Genomic DNA, 17,883 nt, shown 5'->3' with positions numbered 1-17,883 from the left:
ATGTCATCGATGGGAGTGACATCACAAGTGGTGGTGATGTCACGGCTTCGCCTTGGTGCGAGGGGGAATCAGATGCCACTGGCAGAGGAATACACAAAGACGGATCCCGTGACGTCATCAACGGGGCTGATGCCACAGCGTCACTGCAACTTGAAGCGGCAGCAGACACTGGCGGAGCAATACAAGATGAGGTTAACACGACTCTCGCCCAGGCGGTCAAAAGAAAGATTGATGAGTGATCATAGGTGAATGGTCTTCGACCATACTTCACCAGATCTACGCATGCGTTGCCAGATATCAAAAGATTCCTTGCTTTCTTCTGTTTTTTAATCAGACCCAGCTAGGCAAAGGTTTGTTCGTGTATGAACAAAAAGTGTATTATTTTACAGGGTACAAGAAATACTGTACGTATGTATATAGTAAAATGTGGAACCTTACCTTTCGAGTGAGGTGATGTCTGAAAGTGGCGACAGAGGAGGAGGACAAACGGCAGAAAACAAGAACACTTAACTTTATGAAACTTTAAAAAATGGCAGAAAACATTAACACTAAACTTTACAAAACACATTAACAAATGGCACAAAACAATAACACTTACTTTATAAAAAACTTAAAATTCAATTTACAGGTAGTCGTCTACTTATGACCTATGCAACTTATGACAGACCGACTTTACGACAGCTACGACAATATAATAATATTTAATTTTATATTTGGCTAAAATATGTCGAGCGCGGGTACGATAGTTTTTCCTGCTACCGGCAGCGCGCTCATCTCCGAGAGATGCTCAGCTTTCAGCAGTGTTTCTGTGTGTTTGAGTACTTGTACGTGGTTACTGGTTAGCCTATATTGTACATGTTTCTTTGCTCCAAACCACAATCAAAGATGTCTTCAAAAAGAAATTCTTGCTCAGTTTCCAAGCCTGCTAAGAAAGCAAGAAAAGCTATTGATCTAGACATGAAAATGAAAGTGATAAAGCAGTCTGAAGGGGAAAAGAAAGTGAGTGTAATAGCCCGCGATCTTCACCTACCACATTCTACTGTGTCAACAATTTTGAAAGATAAGGAACGTATTCGTGAAGCAGTAAAGGGTTCAGCACCTATGAGATCAACTGTGATAACGAAACAACGAATTGGACCCATACACGAAATGGAAAAACTATTAAATGTGTGGATTGAAAGCCAACTCCGAAAACGTGTCCCATTAAGCCTTCACATACTGCAAACGAAAGCTTTAAGTATTTTTAAGACGTTGAAGGAGCGTGCAGGAGCAGATTATACTCAAGAATTTTCAACAAGTACAGGATGGTTCAAACGATTTAAGAAAAGATTTCAATTGCATAATGTCTGAATCACTGGGGAAGCAGCGAGTGCAGATGAGGAAGGTGCAAAAAAGTTCATTGAAAGTTTGGATGAAGTCATTGTAGAAGAAGCCTATTTACCAGAACAAATTTTCAATGTTGATGAGAGCGGGTTATTCTGGAAACGAATGCCGGAACGCTCCTTCATTTACCAAGAGGAAAAAGCCATGCCTGGATTTAAGGCATCTAAAGATAGGCTGACTTTGTTGCTTGGCGGTAATATCGCCGGGTTTAAGATGAAGCCACTTTTGATTTATCATTCCGAAAACCCGTGAGCTCTTAAAAATGTAAATAGGCATACGCTGCCAGTCTACTATCGTTCCAACAAAAAGGCATGGATGACTCAAGCACTTTTCGAAGACTGGTTCATAAACTGCTTTATTCCCCAGGTTCGTGAATATTGTTTCGAAAACACTATTCCATTCAAGGTGTTATTACTTTTGGACAACGCACCCGGCCATCCACCTCATCTAGCCGATCTCCATCCCAACGTGAAAGTGACATTTTTACCACCTAATACAACTCCCCTCATCCAACCTATGGACCTAGGAGTTATTGCTGCCTTTAAGGCAAATTATCTAAAAACCACCTTTTCCCAAGCTATATCTGCTACAGATGATGATCCTGACTTATCTTTACGTGATTTTTGGAAAAAATACGATATTCTCAAATGCATCAAGAATATCTCTGCAGCATGGGAAGCTGTGACAAAGAAATGCATGAACGGTATTTGGAAGAATTGCGCTAAACGCTATGTGAATACTTTTGATGGGTTTGATAATGAGAATGAACTAATAATGATACGTGAAAATATTGTGACATTAGTCAAAGGTCTATCGTTAGAATGTGAAATGGAAGAAATCGAGGAATTGCTTGACAAAGAGTCGGAAGAACTAACAACTGAAGATCTGATTGCATTGGAAGAGGAAAAAGTTGCTGAAGAAGAAAGGAGAGAAGCAGCAGCAGAAAAGGCGGATGAGGGGGAGGAGGAGCCACAAAGAATGTTCACGACTAAAGGCTTAGCAGAAGGTTTATCACAGTTAAATAAACTTCTAGCTCATTTTGAAGGAATGGATCCAAATACTGAAAGATTTTCAAGAATTGAACGCATGGTTCTTGATGCTGTTCGCCCATACCGGGAAATTTATGAAGAGAAGAAAAAACGGACCATTCAAACAAAACTAAGCACGTTTATGTTTAAACCAACATCTCGGTCTACCCCTGTCCTCACTACCAGTAGTACTACCACGGATGAACCGGATGATCCCCAGCCATCCACCAGCAGAAAATAATTTTTTTTTTTTTTTTTTTTCAAATTTCAAATGTTTCGTAATTTTTATTTTTTCTGTATGTTCATGTTTTTTCTGTACTGTAAATCAATTCTATCTATGCATTACTGTAGTTTGCCTGCAATTATAAAGAAAAAATAATTTACTGTTAAATAAAACTTTGTGTATTACTACGTACATAGACGTGTTGGCAACAGTACAAACGGTCGCTAGAGAAAACAGCAGACTATTTTTTGTTTTATATTTTCAGAAGTAAAATTTTGTTCGAAAATGGTAAGATTCGTATTTTTGTAATTCATTTTGTATTTCTGTTTTGCAAATAAATCAAATGTAATAACAAATTATGTATTTAATTCAAACCTATAAATAAATAAAAGTATATAATACGTGTAGCCGATTGTCAATGCAAATGGCGGATAAGAAAATGTAAACAGACCAGACAGATGGTCTGAATGCCTACAATAAAAATGTTAAATACAGTAATAAAATTAAGTATTAATCAAGGAGTTCGAGCATGATAAGATTTCATATGCTAAATGTAATAATAGGTACTATACATGCACATTTTTGGGATGATATAAAATGTATATGTAGGCTAGTAAGTTGTCAATGAAAATGCAAATGAACAAATACGTACATGTACACGCATGTGTTTGAATATGGTAAAAAGGACAAAAAGACAGCCCAAACATGATTCAATTTATTCAATATGCTGAAAGAAAGACAGTATACAGTGCATACTTTGGATATAATATATGATAGATAGTATGTGGTAGGTACAGAATACAAAGTACATAGGCTATGTGGTTCGTAGGTATAGAATACATGTACACAGGCTATGGGGTTCGTCGACTTATGACAAGATCAATTTACGACAGCTCTGCCAGAACCTAATGCCGTCGTAAGTAGACGACTACCTGTATTTATTTATTTATTTATTTATTATTATTATTTTTTTTTTTGCCTTTTACTGATTTTTACATTTTTACAAAATTTCAATTTCTTCACCACTTTCAATTTTCTGTTTTTCCGTATCACTTGGACCTTCCTGTTTGCTTACTACGAAAGGTCTCTTTAAAAAATAACTATCCAAGGAAGATTGCTTCTGCCTGCTTTTGACAATGTTCCTGAAACGACTCAGGCAAACGTCATTGAACTGCACAAGCATACGACCTGTGTAAGCCTTTTTGGGGTGTCTCTTTTCTACAAATGATTGCACTTTATGAAAAGCAGCTAGAACATCCTTAATTTCTGCTGTTGTCATAGGGTCCTCCTCCTCCTCCTCCTCACCGCTGCTAGAGAACTCTTCTTGAATGACGTTATGTTGCAGGGCCTCCAACTCCTTCAGGTCATCCGTCGTAAGCTCCTCTTGGTGCTCCCGGAGAAGGTCATTGATGTCATCCTCATTGACAACCAGCCCCATGGACTTGCCGAGTGCAACGATCTCGTCAAGATCTGGTTGCGAAACAGTTTCAGGATCGTCAACCGTTTCTGAATCTACATCAGCTTTGCCCACGTTAAATGCCTTGAAGCCTCGGGCAGATACGGCATCAGGCCAGAGTTTTCTCCACGAAGAATTCAAGGTTTGCCTCGAAACCTCCTGCCAAGCTTGATCGATGAGTCGGATGCATATCATGATATTGAAATGCTTCTTCCAAAATTCACGCAGGGGGAGGTTTGTGGTATCGGTGATGTCGAAACATCTTTTGAAAAGATGTTTTGTATACAGCGTCTTAAAGTTCAGTATCACTTGCTGTTCCATGGGCTGGAGGAGATGGGTGGTGTTAGGTGGAAGATAAAGAACCTTGATGAAAGAATACTCCGCTAGGATATCTTCCTCGAGGCCAGGAGGGTGAGCAGTGGCATTGTCCAACACAAGCAGACATTTCAGAGGAAGGCGCTTCTCTTCCAAAAATTTCTTCACTGTCGGGCCGAAACACAGATTTACCCACTCGGTGAACAAAAGTCTTGTTACCCAGGTTTTCGCATTAGCCCTCCACATCACTGGAAGCTTCTCCTTTAGCACTTTGTGGGCCATGAAGGCTCGAGGAGTCTCAGAATGATAGACAAGTAGGGGCTTCACCTTACAATCCCCACTGGCATTAGAACAAAGTGCAAGCGTAAGCCTGTCTTTCATAGGCTTATGCCCGGGTAGCTTCTTCTCTTCCTCAGTAATATACGTCCGACTAGGCATTTTTTTCCAAAAAAGGCCAGTCTCGTCACAGTTGAAGACTTGCTGAGAACTGTAGCCTTCCTTGGTTATCATCTTGTTGAACGTCTTAACAAAGGCTTGGACCACTTTCGTGTCCGAGCTGGCAGCCTCCCCATGCCGCACCACCGAATGGATGCCAGTTCGTTTACGAAATTTCTCAAACCAACCGTGAGAAGCCTTGAAGTCTGGGGTTGCCTTCGATTTCCCTTCTCCTGCAACGTCTTCAGCCTGAGCACTCAGATCACCGAATATGGCGCTGGCCTTCTGGCAGATTGCCATCTCGGTTATCGTATCGCCAGCGATTTCCTTGTCCTCAACCCATACGAGAAGCAGCCTTTCCATCTTGTCATGCACATGGCTCCTCTTGTTGGAAAAAATAGTCACGCCCTTGGAAGGTGTAGCTGCTTTGATGGCTTCCTTCTGCTTAAGAATGGTGCCTATTGTCGACGGATTTCGGCTGTATTCCTTAGCAATCACACTCAACCGCATGCCAGCCTCATACTTCTTGATTATCTCCATCTTTGTCTCCATAGAAAGCATCCTCTTCTTTCCATGCGGGAGGATGGTGGTGAGTCTACCGAGCTGGCGGCGCGCGAGTTTTAAAGTTGCTCTCGGTGGCCCAGGCGAATCTCGGACTTTGCAGTGCACCCTTTTGCGACCTGAATTATTTTCGTACACGGGAGCAAAAAATTCTTCATCTTTGCCTTCGTAACCTGGATTTTTCTTATGTAGGGACTTTTGTATGTAGGGGTATGGCTGTACCTAAATTGGATACATTGAAAGTTTCTTGAGAAATACATTATCAAAAGCAACACTTACAAACATCATAAAAATATGTAGTTTCCAAGCCTTCCTAAAATGAATACATATTTCAAACCATACAAAAAGCAGTTCACAATGGGAATACCTACTTCAGAATTCTGTCGTGTCTGAGGCCCCTGTGACCCCAACACCCTCTCCTCCAGAGGGATCTGACCAACAAATCTATATCTTGACTTGAGCCGGAACGACGGATGCTCTGACCCAAAGTTCACCTGTTGGTAATAATAATCCACTTAGCCTCATTTGAAATAGGTACATAGTGTTGAGTTTAATGTGGTGAAGCATTCAATTTCTCTCTAAGGCCTAGAGAAAACAATTTGTTGTGAATAAAATAACAGATTACATATTATTGAGCCAAACTCACTGGACTGTAATTTTACCCTGTACCACTGCCCTGTGAAACACACTTAACTTAAAATGCATAGCCCCTACACTTCCCAGGCAATTCAACATCCTTTTAATCAAAGGAAATATGAAAGTCCTTGAACATTTTAAAATACAGATAGGTTATTAGTTACAACGAATAAACAGGAGGCAAATATGTTTAGATGTACTAATAAGAAATATAATGGCAGTTCAATAGCTTAATGATTCACAAAAAATAGCATAAAAAAATGGCAAGATAGGTAATATATAAAAATTCCAAACTTCTCTTAAAATAATTGACATTTTTATAATGGAATAAAATTTGTATAAACTACTTACCACACAATACATAACTATAGTTTCAACTCACACAGCAGCTAAAATTTTGAAATTAACTGTAGTGCTTTTTTTGTTTTGTTTAGGTTTAGTTTTTGTTTAGCCCTGCCCACTTTTGGGGAAAGAAGAACAACTACGAAAGGCGCTTCAATTTTTTATTGTGCCCGTATGTCCTATGATTTAGTAATTAGTACTTGGAAAGTACATATATATATATATATATATATATATATATATATATATATATATATATATATATATATATATATTATCTATATATATATAATCTATATATATAACTATTTTGTTATAAAAAAACAGCAATTTTATAATCAAATTTGGTTTTAAATACAGGTAATCCCCAGTTTACAATGGGGATTCCATTCTTGAGATGCTTCGTAAGCCAGAAAACTGTGGAACATCATCAAAAATCTTAAGAAAACCTTACTTTGAATGCTTTGGGTGATATTGAGAACTATGTAAACTGCATTTTTATTGTTTTTTTCATTAAAAAAAGCCTTCAAATATTGATTACTGCATATAATCATGTGAGGTTTGATAGTTAGATAAATTTTATGGCCTTAAATTTTGCGACTGAACATTACAGGTGGTATAGGCTAGTTTTGGAGAAGTGCAAGAGTTTGGCACTAAGTTAAGCCTAGGCTTTGGACTTCCGGACAACAGACAATATATAAAAATCACAATTTTTGGAAGCAAATTATATTTTTCCTAACTATACAAACCTGAGGTCCTTTACATAAGGAATAACTTTCGGCGTAGCTGGAATTACGACCGTTAAATTCTTGAACAAGGTGGTTAGGCAGTAACTACTGTGTGGCACGTGGGTAGGCTAGCCTGCCCGGATGTAAACACTCCACTTTGCCTTTCAGCCCAGGTTCAGATTAAGGGCTGGCATGAGGTAGGGCTGGCATGAGGTGGGCATGAATGTAAAGGACCTCAGGTTTGTATAGTTAGGAAAAAGACAATTTACTTCCAGAAATTGTGATTTGTTCCTACACGATATACAGGTAGTCGTCTACTTACGACCTATGCAACTTATGACAGACCGACTTTACGACAGCTACGACAATATAATAATATATAATAATATTTAATTTTATATTTGGCTAAAATACGTCGAGCGCGCGTACGATAGTTTTTCCCGCTACCGGCAGCGCGCTCATCTCCGAGAAATTTATGAAGAGAAATTTATGAAGAGAAGAAAAAACGGACCATTCAAACAAAACTAAGCATGTTTATGCTTAGTTTTGTTTTGTGGTAGTACTACTGGTAGTACTACCAGTAGTACTACCACGGAATCGGATGACCCGGACGATCCCCAGCCATCCACCAGCAGACAATTAACCCTCTTACGCCGATTGGACGTATTAAACGTCGAGTCAAAATGTCTCCCGTATGCCGATTGGACGTATAAACGTCGAGTCAGTCTCCCGTATGCCGATTGGACGTATCAAAAAATACGCGGCTCAAAAAAAGTTTTTTCAATTCGCGAAAAAATACTTATAGGCTACCAGCCGAAAACTTTTGTATCACGCGCCTTGGGGGATGCTGGGAGTTCACGGATCAAGGCGTTGTTTGTTTACAATCGCTACGCAGGCGGCGCAAGCGCGAATTTCTTTCTTATCCGGCACTAAAAAGTATCAGTGACACATCTCGGAAATTATTCGTCACTTTGACAAATTAATTATTGCACATTTTAAATTATCTTTACATGAAGTATATATATGAAAAATGTGCGCAATTTAATGCACAAATACAACTAAAAAATACTCATGATTGTAGCTTTTTATCAGTTTTGAAATATTTTCATATAAATAACGATAAGTGCAAAAATTTCAACCTTCGGTCAAACTTTGACTATACAGAAATGGTCGAGAAACGCAATTGTAAGCTAAAACTCTTACATATAGTAATATTCAATCATTTGCCTCATTTTGCAACAAATTGGACGTCTCTAGCACAATATTTCGATTTATGGTGAATTTATGAAAAAAACTTTTTCCTTACGGTTCGTGCGATAACTCTTCCGATAAATTTTTTCGTGCGATTGTCCTAATGTTTACACCTTTTAAATTTGCCGTTACATAAAGTTTTATATATGGAAATGTCGCATTTAGCATGCACAACACAACAAAAAACAACCCATGGTTGTGAGCTTTTATCAGTTTTGAAATATTTTTCATATAAAAACGTTAAGTGCAAAAATTTCAACTTTTCGGTCAACTTTGACTCTACCGAAATGGTCGAACGAAAACGCAATTGTAAGCTAAAAACTCTTATATTCTAGTAATATTCAATCATTTACCTTCATTTTGCAACGACTTGGAAGTCTCTAGCACAATATTTCGATTTATGGTGAATTTATGAAAAAAAAAACATTACGTTCGCGCGGTAACTTCCGAAAAAATCAGAATTTTTTTGTGCGATTGTCGAAATGTTTGCACCATTTAAAATTAGCTGTTACATAAAGTTTATATATGAAAATGTGCGTAATTTCATGTAGAATACAACTAAAATGATTGAAGGTTGTAGCTTTTCTCTTTTTTCGAAATATTTGCATATAAATCACGATAAATAGAAAAAAAACCACGTTCGGTCAAATTTGACTCTACCGAAATAGCTGAAAAACGCAATTGTAAGCTAAAACTCTTACGGCCTAGTAATATTCGTCATTTTTTCTTCATTTTGAAACAAATTTGAAGTCTCTAAAACAATATTGTGATTTATGGTGAATTTTTGAAAAATATATTTACCTTCACTCCGCGCGCCGATTCGCGGCGCAAGTCTCCGAAATACGTACATGGCATTATCCAATAATATTTGCTCCTTTTCATATTAGCCTTTTATAGAGTTTCATATATCAAAATGTGCGCAAATTCATGAAGAATACAATAAAAAAAAAATAACTGAGGGTTGTAGCTTTTTCCATCTTCGAAATATGTCCATATAAAAAAAATATATATATTAAAATTTCGACATTACGGTCAAATTTAACTCGTCCGAAATGGTCGAAATCTGCAATTCTAATCTAAAACTCTTACAGTATCGTACTATTCAATCATTTGTCTTAATTTTGAAAACAAATTGGAAGTCTCTAGAACATTATTTAGAATTACGGTGATTTTTTGAAAATAACATTTTTTTACGTCCGCTCGTTACGAATTCGTACATCATTTTGTTGTTGATAATATTTTTCCGGTGTTGCTTTTATTGTTTTACAATGTATTATATATCAAAATGATCGCAATTTAGTGTACAATACAACGCAAAAAAAAGTAAACTGGTTGAACTTTGGACCGTTTTTCTGCACAGCGTGATTTGAATACAATTCTGTATGAATTTTTTTTTTCGCTACCTATATATCGATTATTTACATATGATAATGATATATTTTTCATTTCTGATGGTTGCATTCTAAAACTTCAGGCAATGACAAAAAAAGGAGCCAAAAATGAACTCTTAATCTTCAAAAGTACGCGCGCTGTAATTTTTGTTTTAAAAATTATTTTTCCACTTACCGCGATCACTCCAAACCAGGCCCGGCATACGGGAGAGGTTTTGATTTTTTTTTAGGGCTCCGGCGTAAGAGGGTTAATTTCTTCTTCTTTTTTTTTTTTTTTTTTTTTTTTTTTTTTTTTTTTCAAATTTCAAATGTTTCGTAATTTTTATTTTTTGTTTCTGTATGTTCATGTTTTTCTGTACTGATAAATCAATTCTATCTATGCATTACTGTAGTTTGCCTGAAATTTATAAAGAAAAAATAATTTACATACTGTTAAATAAAACTTTGTGTATTACTACGTACGTACACAGACGTGTTGGCAACAGTACAAACGGTCGCTAGAGAAAACAGCAGACGATGTTTTGTTTTATATTTTCAGAAGTAAAATTTTGTTCGAAAATGGTAAGATTCGTATTTTTTTAATTCATTTTGTATTTCTGTTTTGCAAATAAATCAAATGTAATAACAAATTATGTATTTAATTCAAACCTATAAATAAATAAAAGTATATAATACGTGTAGCCGATTGTCAATGCAAATGGCGGATAAGAAAATGTAAACAGACCAGACAGATGGTCTGAATGCCTACAATAAAAATGTTAAATACAGTAATAAAAGTAAGTATTAATCAAGGAGTTCGAGCATGATAAGATTTCATATGCTAAACGTAATAATAGGTACTATACATGCACATTTTTGGGATGATATAAAATGTATATGTAGGCTAGTAAGTTGTCAATGAAAATGCAAACGAACAAATACGTACATGTACACGCATGTGTTTGAATATGGTAAAAAGGATAAAAAGACAGCACAAACATGATTCAATTTATTCAATATGCTGAAAGAAAGACAGTATACAGTGCATACTTTGGATATAATATATGATAGATAGTATGCGGTAGGTACAGAATACATGTACATAGGCTATGGGGTTCATCGACTTATGACAAGATCAATTTACGACAGCTCTGCCAGAACCTAATGCCGTCGTAAGTAGACGACTACCTGTACAAACCCTCAGTCCTTTACATAAGGAAGACTCACTGATTGGTGGGAGGAATATGAGTGAGCCTCTACAACTGACTGGAGTTCTACACACCTAGGCCACTCCTCCTGGTCATAAGAGCGAGGAGGAGTGCCCTGTCTCTGACAACTTGATCGGAGTATAGGAGCTGCATGATCAAGAGTCAGACTTCTGGGCCTTTTTGAAATGAGTGAGGAATCGTAACTCATCCCAAAATGGGCTGTGAAGAATATTTAAAGTTGGAGGCATTAATGCAAAGTTCTGGGAAGGGTTTGCATTATTACCAGTCTCCTTCCTCCCCTTGCTAGAGGAAGGAGTGGGATTGCTTCTATGATTCTGATAAGAAACATAAAAAGGATGCTCTATGTGTAAGCTTACCACATCAAATGTCCGACCAGCCAGTGTAACTTCGAGTCCTATCCTCAACCTGAAGGAAGAGGAGTGGAAGAATGATGTGGGGAAGGTGGAGAGGCCAGTCACTCTCGCATCCTTCTTACCTCTAGAACTGCACACCGTAGGCGAGATGCAACTTGTCCTCTTGAAGGAGCTGGGTAAGCAAACACAACCTGCAAGCATCCACCACCGGTCCAAGGATATGAGGTTCTAAGGACCTGTCAACAGGCCCAAAGGGAAAGATAAATATGATCGCAATGAGACCTTATCTATCTTCCTGACCGACATATTCTTTGGAGTGATGACAAGTACCCATCCACTGGACTATCCAACAGCAGAGAAGTCTCTCATGGTCTCGTAATATTCCGCAGTGGATAAAGACACTAACACTCCATGGTGGGTGTTGATCCTTGTGGGTACAGGAACACGCCAATAGGACAAAGTAATGACTGATCTGGATCAACCAATGCAAAATCCACAGCGTAGCTCATGATGGTCTCAGACTCTTCAACAGCTGCCGACTGACTGCGCTCAGTGTGAGGTGAGCAGTCATGCATCCGAGACGTAGTCACATGACACTCGCCTTTTGAAGGGTTATGCCGAGAAACCATACAAATCGTCTATCTTGTTCGCCACCGATTTTGGGAGACGAGATGATGATTCTCTCAAGGCATGCGCCCATCAAATGATATTCAATTGCCTTCTAGACTGAGGTCCCTGATGGCAAGACAGAAGTTCTCATAGTAGTTGAATCTCAACTAAGGAGAAACAATACTATATGCCAGTGAAAGACTAAGGTGAATGCAGACCTACGTCTTCACAGCTGAATCGAGAGAAGTTCTCTCTCAATATTCTGAACGTAGAAAAAGTCCAGTCAACGACACCAACCAGTGAAGACAACTTTAATCCCTGTTGTTTTACAGGACTGAAAACGCTAAACTGCTACTTCATTGCTGTTCGGTGAGAAGTCGGAGTTTGCAATGAAAGCGGAGCCCCATTCAGTAATGAAAACACAGGGATTGTACTGCCTAAAGAACCGCTTCTCATGGGCTGGATCAGGGAGGACATTTCTATTACTTAGAAGTAGAGCTGGCAGGGTGGGGAACAGGTGAAGTCTTTCGTTATTCATCTACAAGTCGGGGTGAGCAAAGAAATTGTAAACCTACGAATTATTTGATGTATTTAGAAGACAAACTCAGATGTCTGAAGAAATCATTCTGCATTATCACAGCGGCAGGTGCAATGAAGCGGAAGACTAAGCTACAGACTTCTGTTACGGTGAGGTAAACAGAAAGATGATGAGTCTAGTGAGATATCTCTGTCTGAAAATTTTTGCAACGTCATAGGGCGATGCAGGAAATATGGTCATACATGTATGCGAGAATTCCAGCCAACCAGAAACCTAAGTCTGTGATTGCTGGGCAGAGATTCGATTTGGTAGTCAATCATCGCAGAGGAGGAGAGACAAAATATAAACGAACTATCTCGGAGAGCCTGCTGTTCTGGCTGCAGCAGGCAAGGCTGGCAGCCAACCCGTACACCGCTTGCTCTCACTCACTTGTCATCCTGAGTTGCCAGATAATCCATTCCATGAAGGAATGCGTTCGGCTAGAACCATCAAGCGCAAGAAAATACGCTGAAGCATTTGCATTTCAACCGAACTGGGAGGGAAGAACCCCGTCCCATTCGGTGAATGCAAATGCCGTGGTGTTGTTGTACACAATACCACTAGTAGCTCAAAATCGAAGCCGGTAACTCTTGGGAGGCTTGCAAGGCAGTCCCGAGCTGTAGTTCAATTAAGAGAAGATACTATTCGTCTCAAGTCACATACCCGTAGAGTTAACTACAGTTATGTGCATACACCTCAGACAATTCAACTGTTAACAGAAGCATGTCGCGAGAGAAATATATGTAGTATATTTGTAGGTTCCTGTACATAGACCTCCAGCCTAAATTTTCTTCCATTCGAGGAACAAGAATAAGGACTGTAAGCCGGCCTCCTTCATTCTCTAATGAAGACAGCGAAGGTGAAGTTTTCCCGAATGAAGACTTCTATGGTGATAACAGGATACCGAAGCGGACTAGTTCAAGCCGAACTGGATGTTCCCAAAACAGTAGCACTGGAGAGGCATTCACTCTCTCGGTGCTATCCATCCTGAACGGATTGACCAAAAACAGTCTCTCGGGTTCAAATTACGAGGAGTAAACTCCACCAAATTCCTCTTATTTCTTTGTTTCATTCTGGTATAACCAAGAAATAAAGGGGGAAAAAAGAAAGGAGGACTGTATGTTATTGCCCGTTCTTCTCTATCCCAGGGGTGACCACCTACTGAGGCGACGGACCGTCAGGTCCATCCAGGCTGAGCCCCTCCCAAGATATTCTTCCTTCAGCAGCAGTACTTCCTTCAAATGCTAGAAATTCCAGGAATTAATGGCTTAGCGAGACTTCTGAGTTCGTAACAACAATTACCGAGAATGTGTGTCTCGACAGTGTGTTTGGAAATTACAGGAAAACCAAAACACTACAGAGACGCCATAAATTCCAAGGATTTCGAGCATTCGGCGAGATTCCTGATTATTGTAGTAAAAATTATCAGAAATTCTCGTCTCACCTACTCTGGACCATGGTCTCGCCCAAGTGTTTGCAGATCATAGAAGACAAAATCACTCAGAGAGTGCTAGAAAATCCGAAGAAATTTAAGCGCTTGGTGAACAAACCCCCCCCCCCCCAAAAAAAAAAAAAATTTTTTTGTCAGACGATCAGCGGATGGTGGTCCTCCCGATTCCAATAGAAATCAAGGAACGTCTACAGAAAACTTTTTCCCGAGGAGGGTTACGAAACTCATACTGTAGGCAAAACACCTGCCGCCACTGTGACCATCGTCTGGGTGGGGCTGAGTGTGCACCTGACAGGAGAGAGCCGATACCGTCCTCCGACACGTCCCAGTCTTCGTCGAGGTCGAACCTCTCAAGAGGACTGAAGGGGGAGCCCACACCGGTCTCTGCGTGCATGGTCCAGCAGGACCATCACGTGAACAGCGGTGATGGTCACTCCGTGAGTCTAGGAAAGCGTCATCGTCCTTGCCAGCCCCCACGATCTCCCCCAACCACTTGAGCATATGATCTGTTTGGTCCCAAGACCGGACCAGGCTCGTGGCCAGACCGTAAGAAGTGCATTCATCACGGTCACTCCTGTTCACCTCGTTCCTCCCAGTGTAGCCCGAGGAGGTTGAAGAAACAGGTGAGGGAGATCTGATGCTCCTACCCTGCCTACTAGCAGAACCAGTAGGCTGGGAGAACTGTGGTAATCGGGCTGCAGGTCTGGATCAGCGGTGTCCTTGTGGAGAAGTGCTGGACCAAGGACGGTAGCATCAGTCTCGTGTGTCAGGGGAGGACTGCAAGCGATCACAGACCCACGGTAGTGATCAGGCTGCAGGTCTGGACCAGCGGTCTCCTTCCCTCCGGATGCGGATTCTCCGCCACAAATCTCCAAATTGCGTATGTCGCATTCTCGTAATATTTGCTCCGTTTCATAGTTTTATATATGAAAATGTGCGCAATTTCATGTAGAATACACAGAATATAATTGAACATTGTATCTTTTCTCATTTTAAAAATATTTGCATATAAATCACTATAAAAAAAAACCATGTTCGGTCAACTTTGAACGAACGCAATTATAAGCTAAAATTCTTACAGTCTAGTAATATTCAGTCATTTATCTTCATTTTGAAATAAATTTGAAGTCTCAGGCACAATATTTAGATTTATGGTGATTTTTTTTTTTTTAACTTTTTCCTTCCCTCCACCCGCGGATTCTCTGCCACAAATCTCCGAAATGCGTATGTTGCATTCTCATAATATTTTCTCCGTTTCATATTAGGCGTTTCATAGAGTTTTATATATGAAAATGTGCGCAATTTCATTTAGAATAAAAAAAAAATAATTGAAGGTTGTAGCTTTTCTCATTTTTGAAATATTTGCATATAAATAAAAATATATAAAATAATTTGACATTCGTTAACTTTAACTAGTCCGAAATGGTCGAAAACTGCAATTGTAAGGTAAAAATCTTACAGAGTAGTAATATTCAGTAATTTACCTTCATTTTGAAACAAATTGGAAGTCTCTAGAACAATATTTAGATTTATGGTGAATTTTAGAAAAAAACATTTTTTTACGTCCGCGCGTTATGAATTCATGCATCATTTTGTGATAATATTTTCTCTGTGTTGCTTTGATCGTTTTACAATGAATTATATACCAAAATGATCGCAATTTAGTGTACAATACAACGAAAAATAAATTAACTCATTAGCTTTAACCGTTTTGCTTACAGCGCGATTTGAATACAATTATATATGAAATTTTTTTTTTTCGCGCTATCATATATCGCATTATTTATAAATAAGATATTTTTTTTTTAATTTCTGATGGTGAATATTAAACTTCAGGCAATGACAAAAAAAAAAAAAGCCAAAAATTAACTCAATCTTAAAAACTAAGCGCGCTGTGATTTTTTGAAAAAAACATTTTTTTTTTTGCTTTGGCGCTCACTCCCAGACCCCACTGGCATACGGGAGACGATTTTTATTACACCCCTTCGGCGTTAAAGGGTTAAATACAACAATTTGGACCATTCAATACCTAACCTAACCGTGACTGTACTTGTAATAGTGTATTAGTGTACAGGGTACAAGAAATACTGTACGTACATGTATGTATGTACGTATGTAGTAAAATGTGGAACCTTACCTTCGAGTGAGGCGATCTCCGAAAGTGGCGACAGAGGAGGATAAATGGCAGAAAACATGAACACTTAACTTTACGAAACATTAAAAAATGGCAGAAAACATTACCACTAAACTTTACGAAACACATTAACAAATGGCAGAAAACATCAACACTTTTTGATTATCGCCATCTTCACTCTCCATAGAAAGCATCTTCATCTTTCCGAGAACTTCAGCAACATTCTTGGGACCCATGTCTAATAACGTAAATAATTAAGTTCACACAACACAAAGTAACTTAAAGTACAACAAAATCAAAATCACTAACACTAATTTACGTTAACAAATGAAATATATGTGAATGAATAAATTTCAGGTGTTTACGATAACGCTGCCGCAAAAAATGGTCAAGGAACGCCTTTACATAGAGGCATGATGGGACAGATGTTGACCAATAGGAGAGCAGGATCTTACGGCGGTGAATAGCATCAGGAACCAACGGGAGAGCAGGAGGATGGTGGCGAGTCTACTGATTTGGCGGTGCGTGAGTGTTAAAATTGTTTTCGGCGGTCTGGGCGAATCTCGGACTTACAGTACATACACCCTTTCGCAACCTGAATTATTTTCATACACAAAAGCAAAAAAATCTTTCTTTGCCTTCGTGACCTGGATTTTTCGTACGTAGGGGTATGACTATAGTAGAGTCGTGACTACCTAAAGTCTTGCTATCAGCCCTAGAAGATGTTTACTCTTCCTGTCTCTTTATAGGTTTCTTGCTATCCCAGTCTCTACACTTGTTACATGTCAAATCTGCAGAACACACTTGCACCCTGCAGTCGGTACAAAGGGTATGCAAGTTGTAAGAAACTTTAATTTCGTATAACAGCCTTTGCTGCAATAACAAATGCTAACTGAACTTGAGTCTGACATACTAAGGTTCAAACTAGTCAACTATCCAAAAAGTTGTATTTAGGAAAATTGGCTCCAAACTTGAAAAACCTTAAATCTGTGAAAATCGCTCCCAAAATGAAAACCTAACATTCGCTAATCGTGCCAAAGGCTACCAAAGGCAAAAATACCTCACCAACTATAAAAGCAATAGAATTTCAAAACAAGCTGACTTCCCACAACTGAACCTGTCATAAGCAAGCAAAAACAAATTGAAGCTCTTTGCCAAGTTCTTTCTCTTTCCCCGAAAGTGGACAAGGCTAGTCGAGGCTAGTGACCTACACAAAACAAAAGTGGACGAGGCTAGTCACCTACACAAAACAAAAGTGGACGAGGCTAGTCACCAACACAAAACAAAAGTGGACGAGGCTAGTCACCTACACAAAACAAAAGTAGTGCTACCGCAAATTTCAAAGTTTTAGCTGTCATGCAAGTTGAAACTTTAGCTAAGTAATTACTTGGTAAGTTACTTATATAACAAAATACTTTAAATATAAACAATTTAATAAATATTTCTTGCATAAACCTAAGCAGATACAAATAAGGACAAATAACTTGTAACTTTCCTTGATGAAAATATATAATTCAAATGATAAAGTTCCAAATACAAACCTTGAAAGTACAATTCTTGGTCAAGATGTGAGGAAACAAAGCTTTTCCTTGTAGGCTACGATGAGACACTTCGTAGCACTTCCCAAAATTCCTCCCATTCACACTAAATGACATGGTGACAGGATTAGAATCCATGTCCAAAAAGCAGCCTATGACATCACCTTTTCCAAAGGGTTGTCCATAATCCTGTAGAACAATACTGATTAGTATTACACTTGAATTGTTTTGCAAAAACTCCCCTTGCATAACCCACTACAGAAGA

The 17,883-nt window shown here is 38.7% G+C and overlaps 1 protein-coding gene across 3 annotated transcripts in view; it reads right to left on the bottom strand.

Annotated features, from left to right (window-relative positions):
- The window catches only part of LOC135205776 (tigger transposable element-derived protein 1-like), a 65,766-nt gene extending 47,960 nt beyond the window's left edge, over positions 1-17,806 (bottom strand). The window contains exons 1-3 of one of the 3 annotated variants that reach the window (XM_064236917.1): positions 17,622-17,806; positions 5,773-5,895; positions 2,642-5,623 (exon numbers count right to left, since the gene is read on the bottom strand). In XM_064236917.1, coding sequence (XP_064092987.1) covers positions 3,635-5,623; positions 5,773-5,895; positions 17,622-17,756 — 2,247 coding nt within the window. In that variant the 5' untranslated portion in view covers positions 17,757-17,806 and the 3' untranslated portion in view covers positions 2,642-3,634. Of the gene's footprint in view, positions 1-2,641; positions 5,624-5,772; positions 5,896-17,621 lie in introns of those variants that run through there. The other 2 variants (XM_064236915.1, XM_064236916.1) reach the window with 2 other exon arrangements.
- Positions 17,807-17,883: the final 77 nt, after the last annotated feature.

Source organism: Macrobrachium nipponense, chromosome 24 (assembly GCF_015104395.2).
Source record: "Macrobrachium nipponense isolate FS-2020 chromosome 24, ASM1510439v2, whole genome shotgun sequence".
NCBI classification, from domain to species: Eukaryota; Metazoa; Arthropoda; class Malacostraca; order Decapoda; family Palaemonidae; genus Macrobrachium; species Macrobrachium nipponense.
This window is presented reverse-complemented; position numbering and strand designations above follow the sequence as displayed.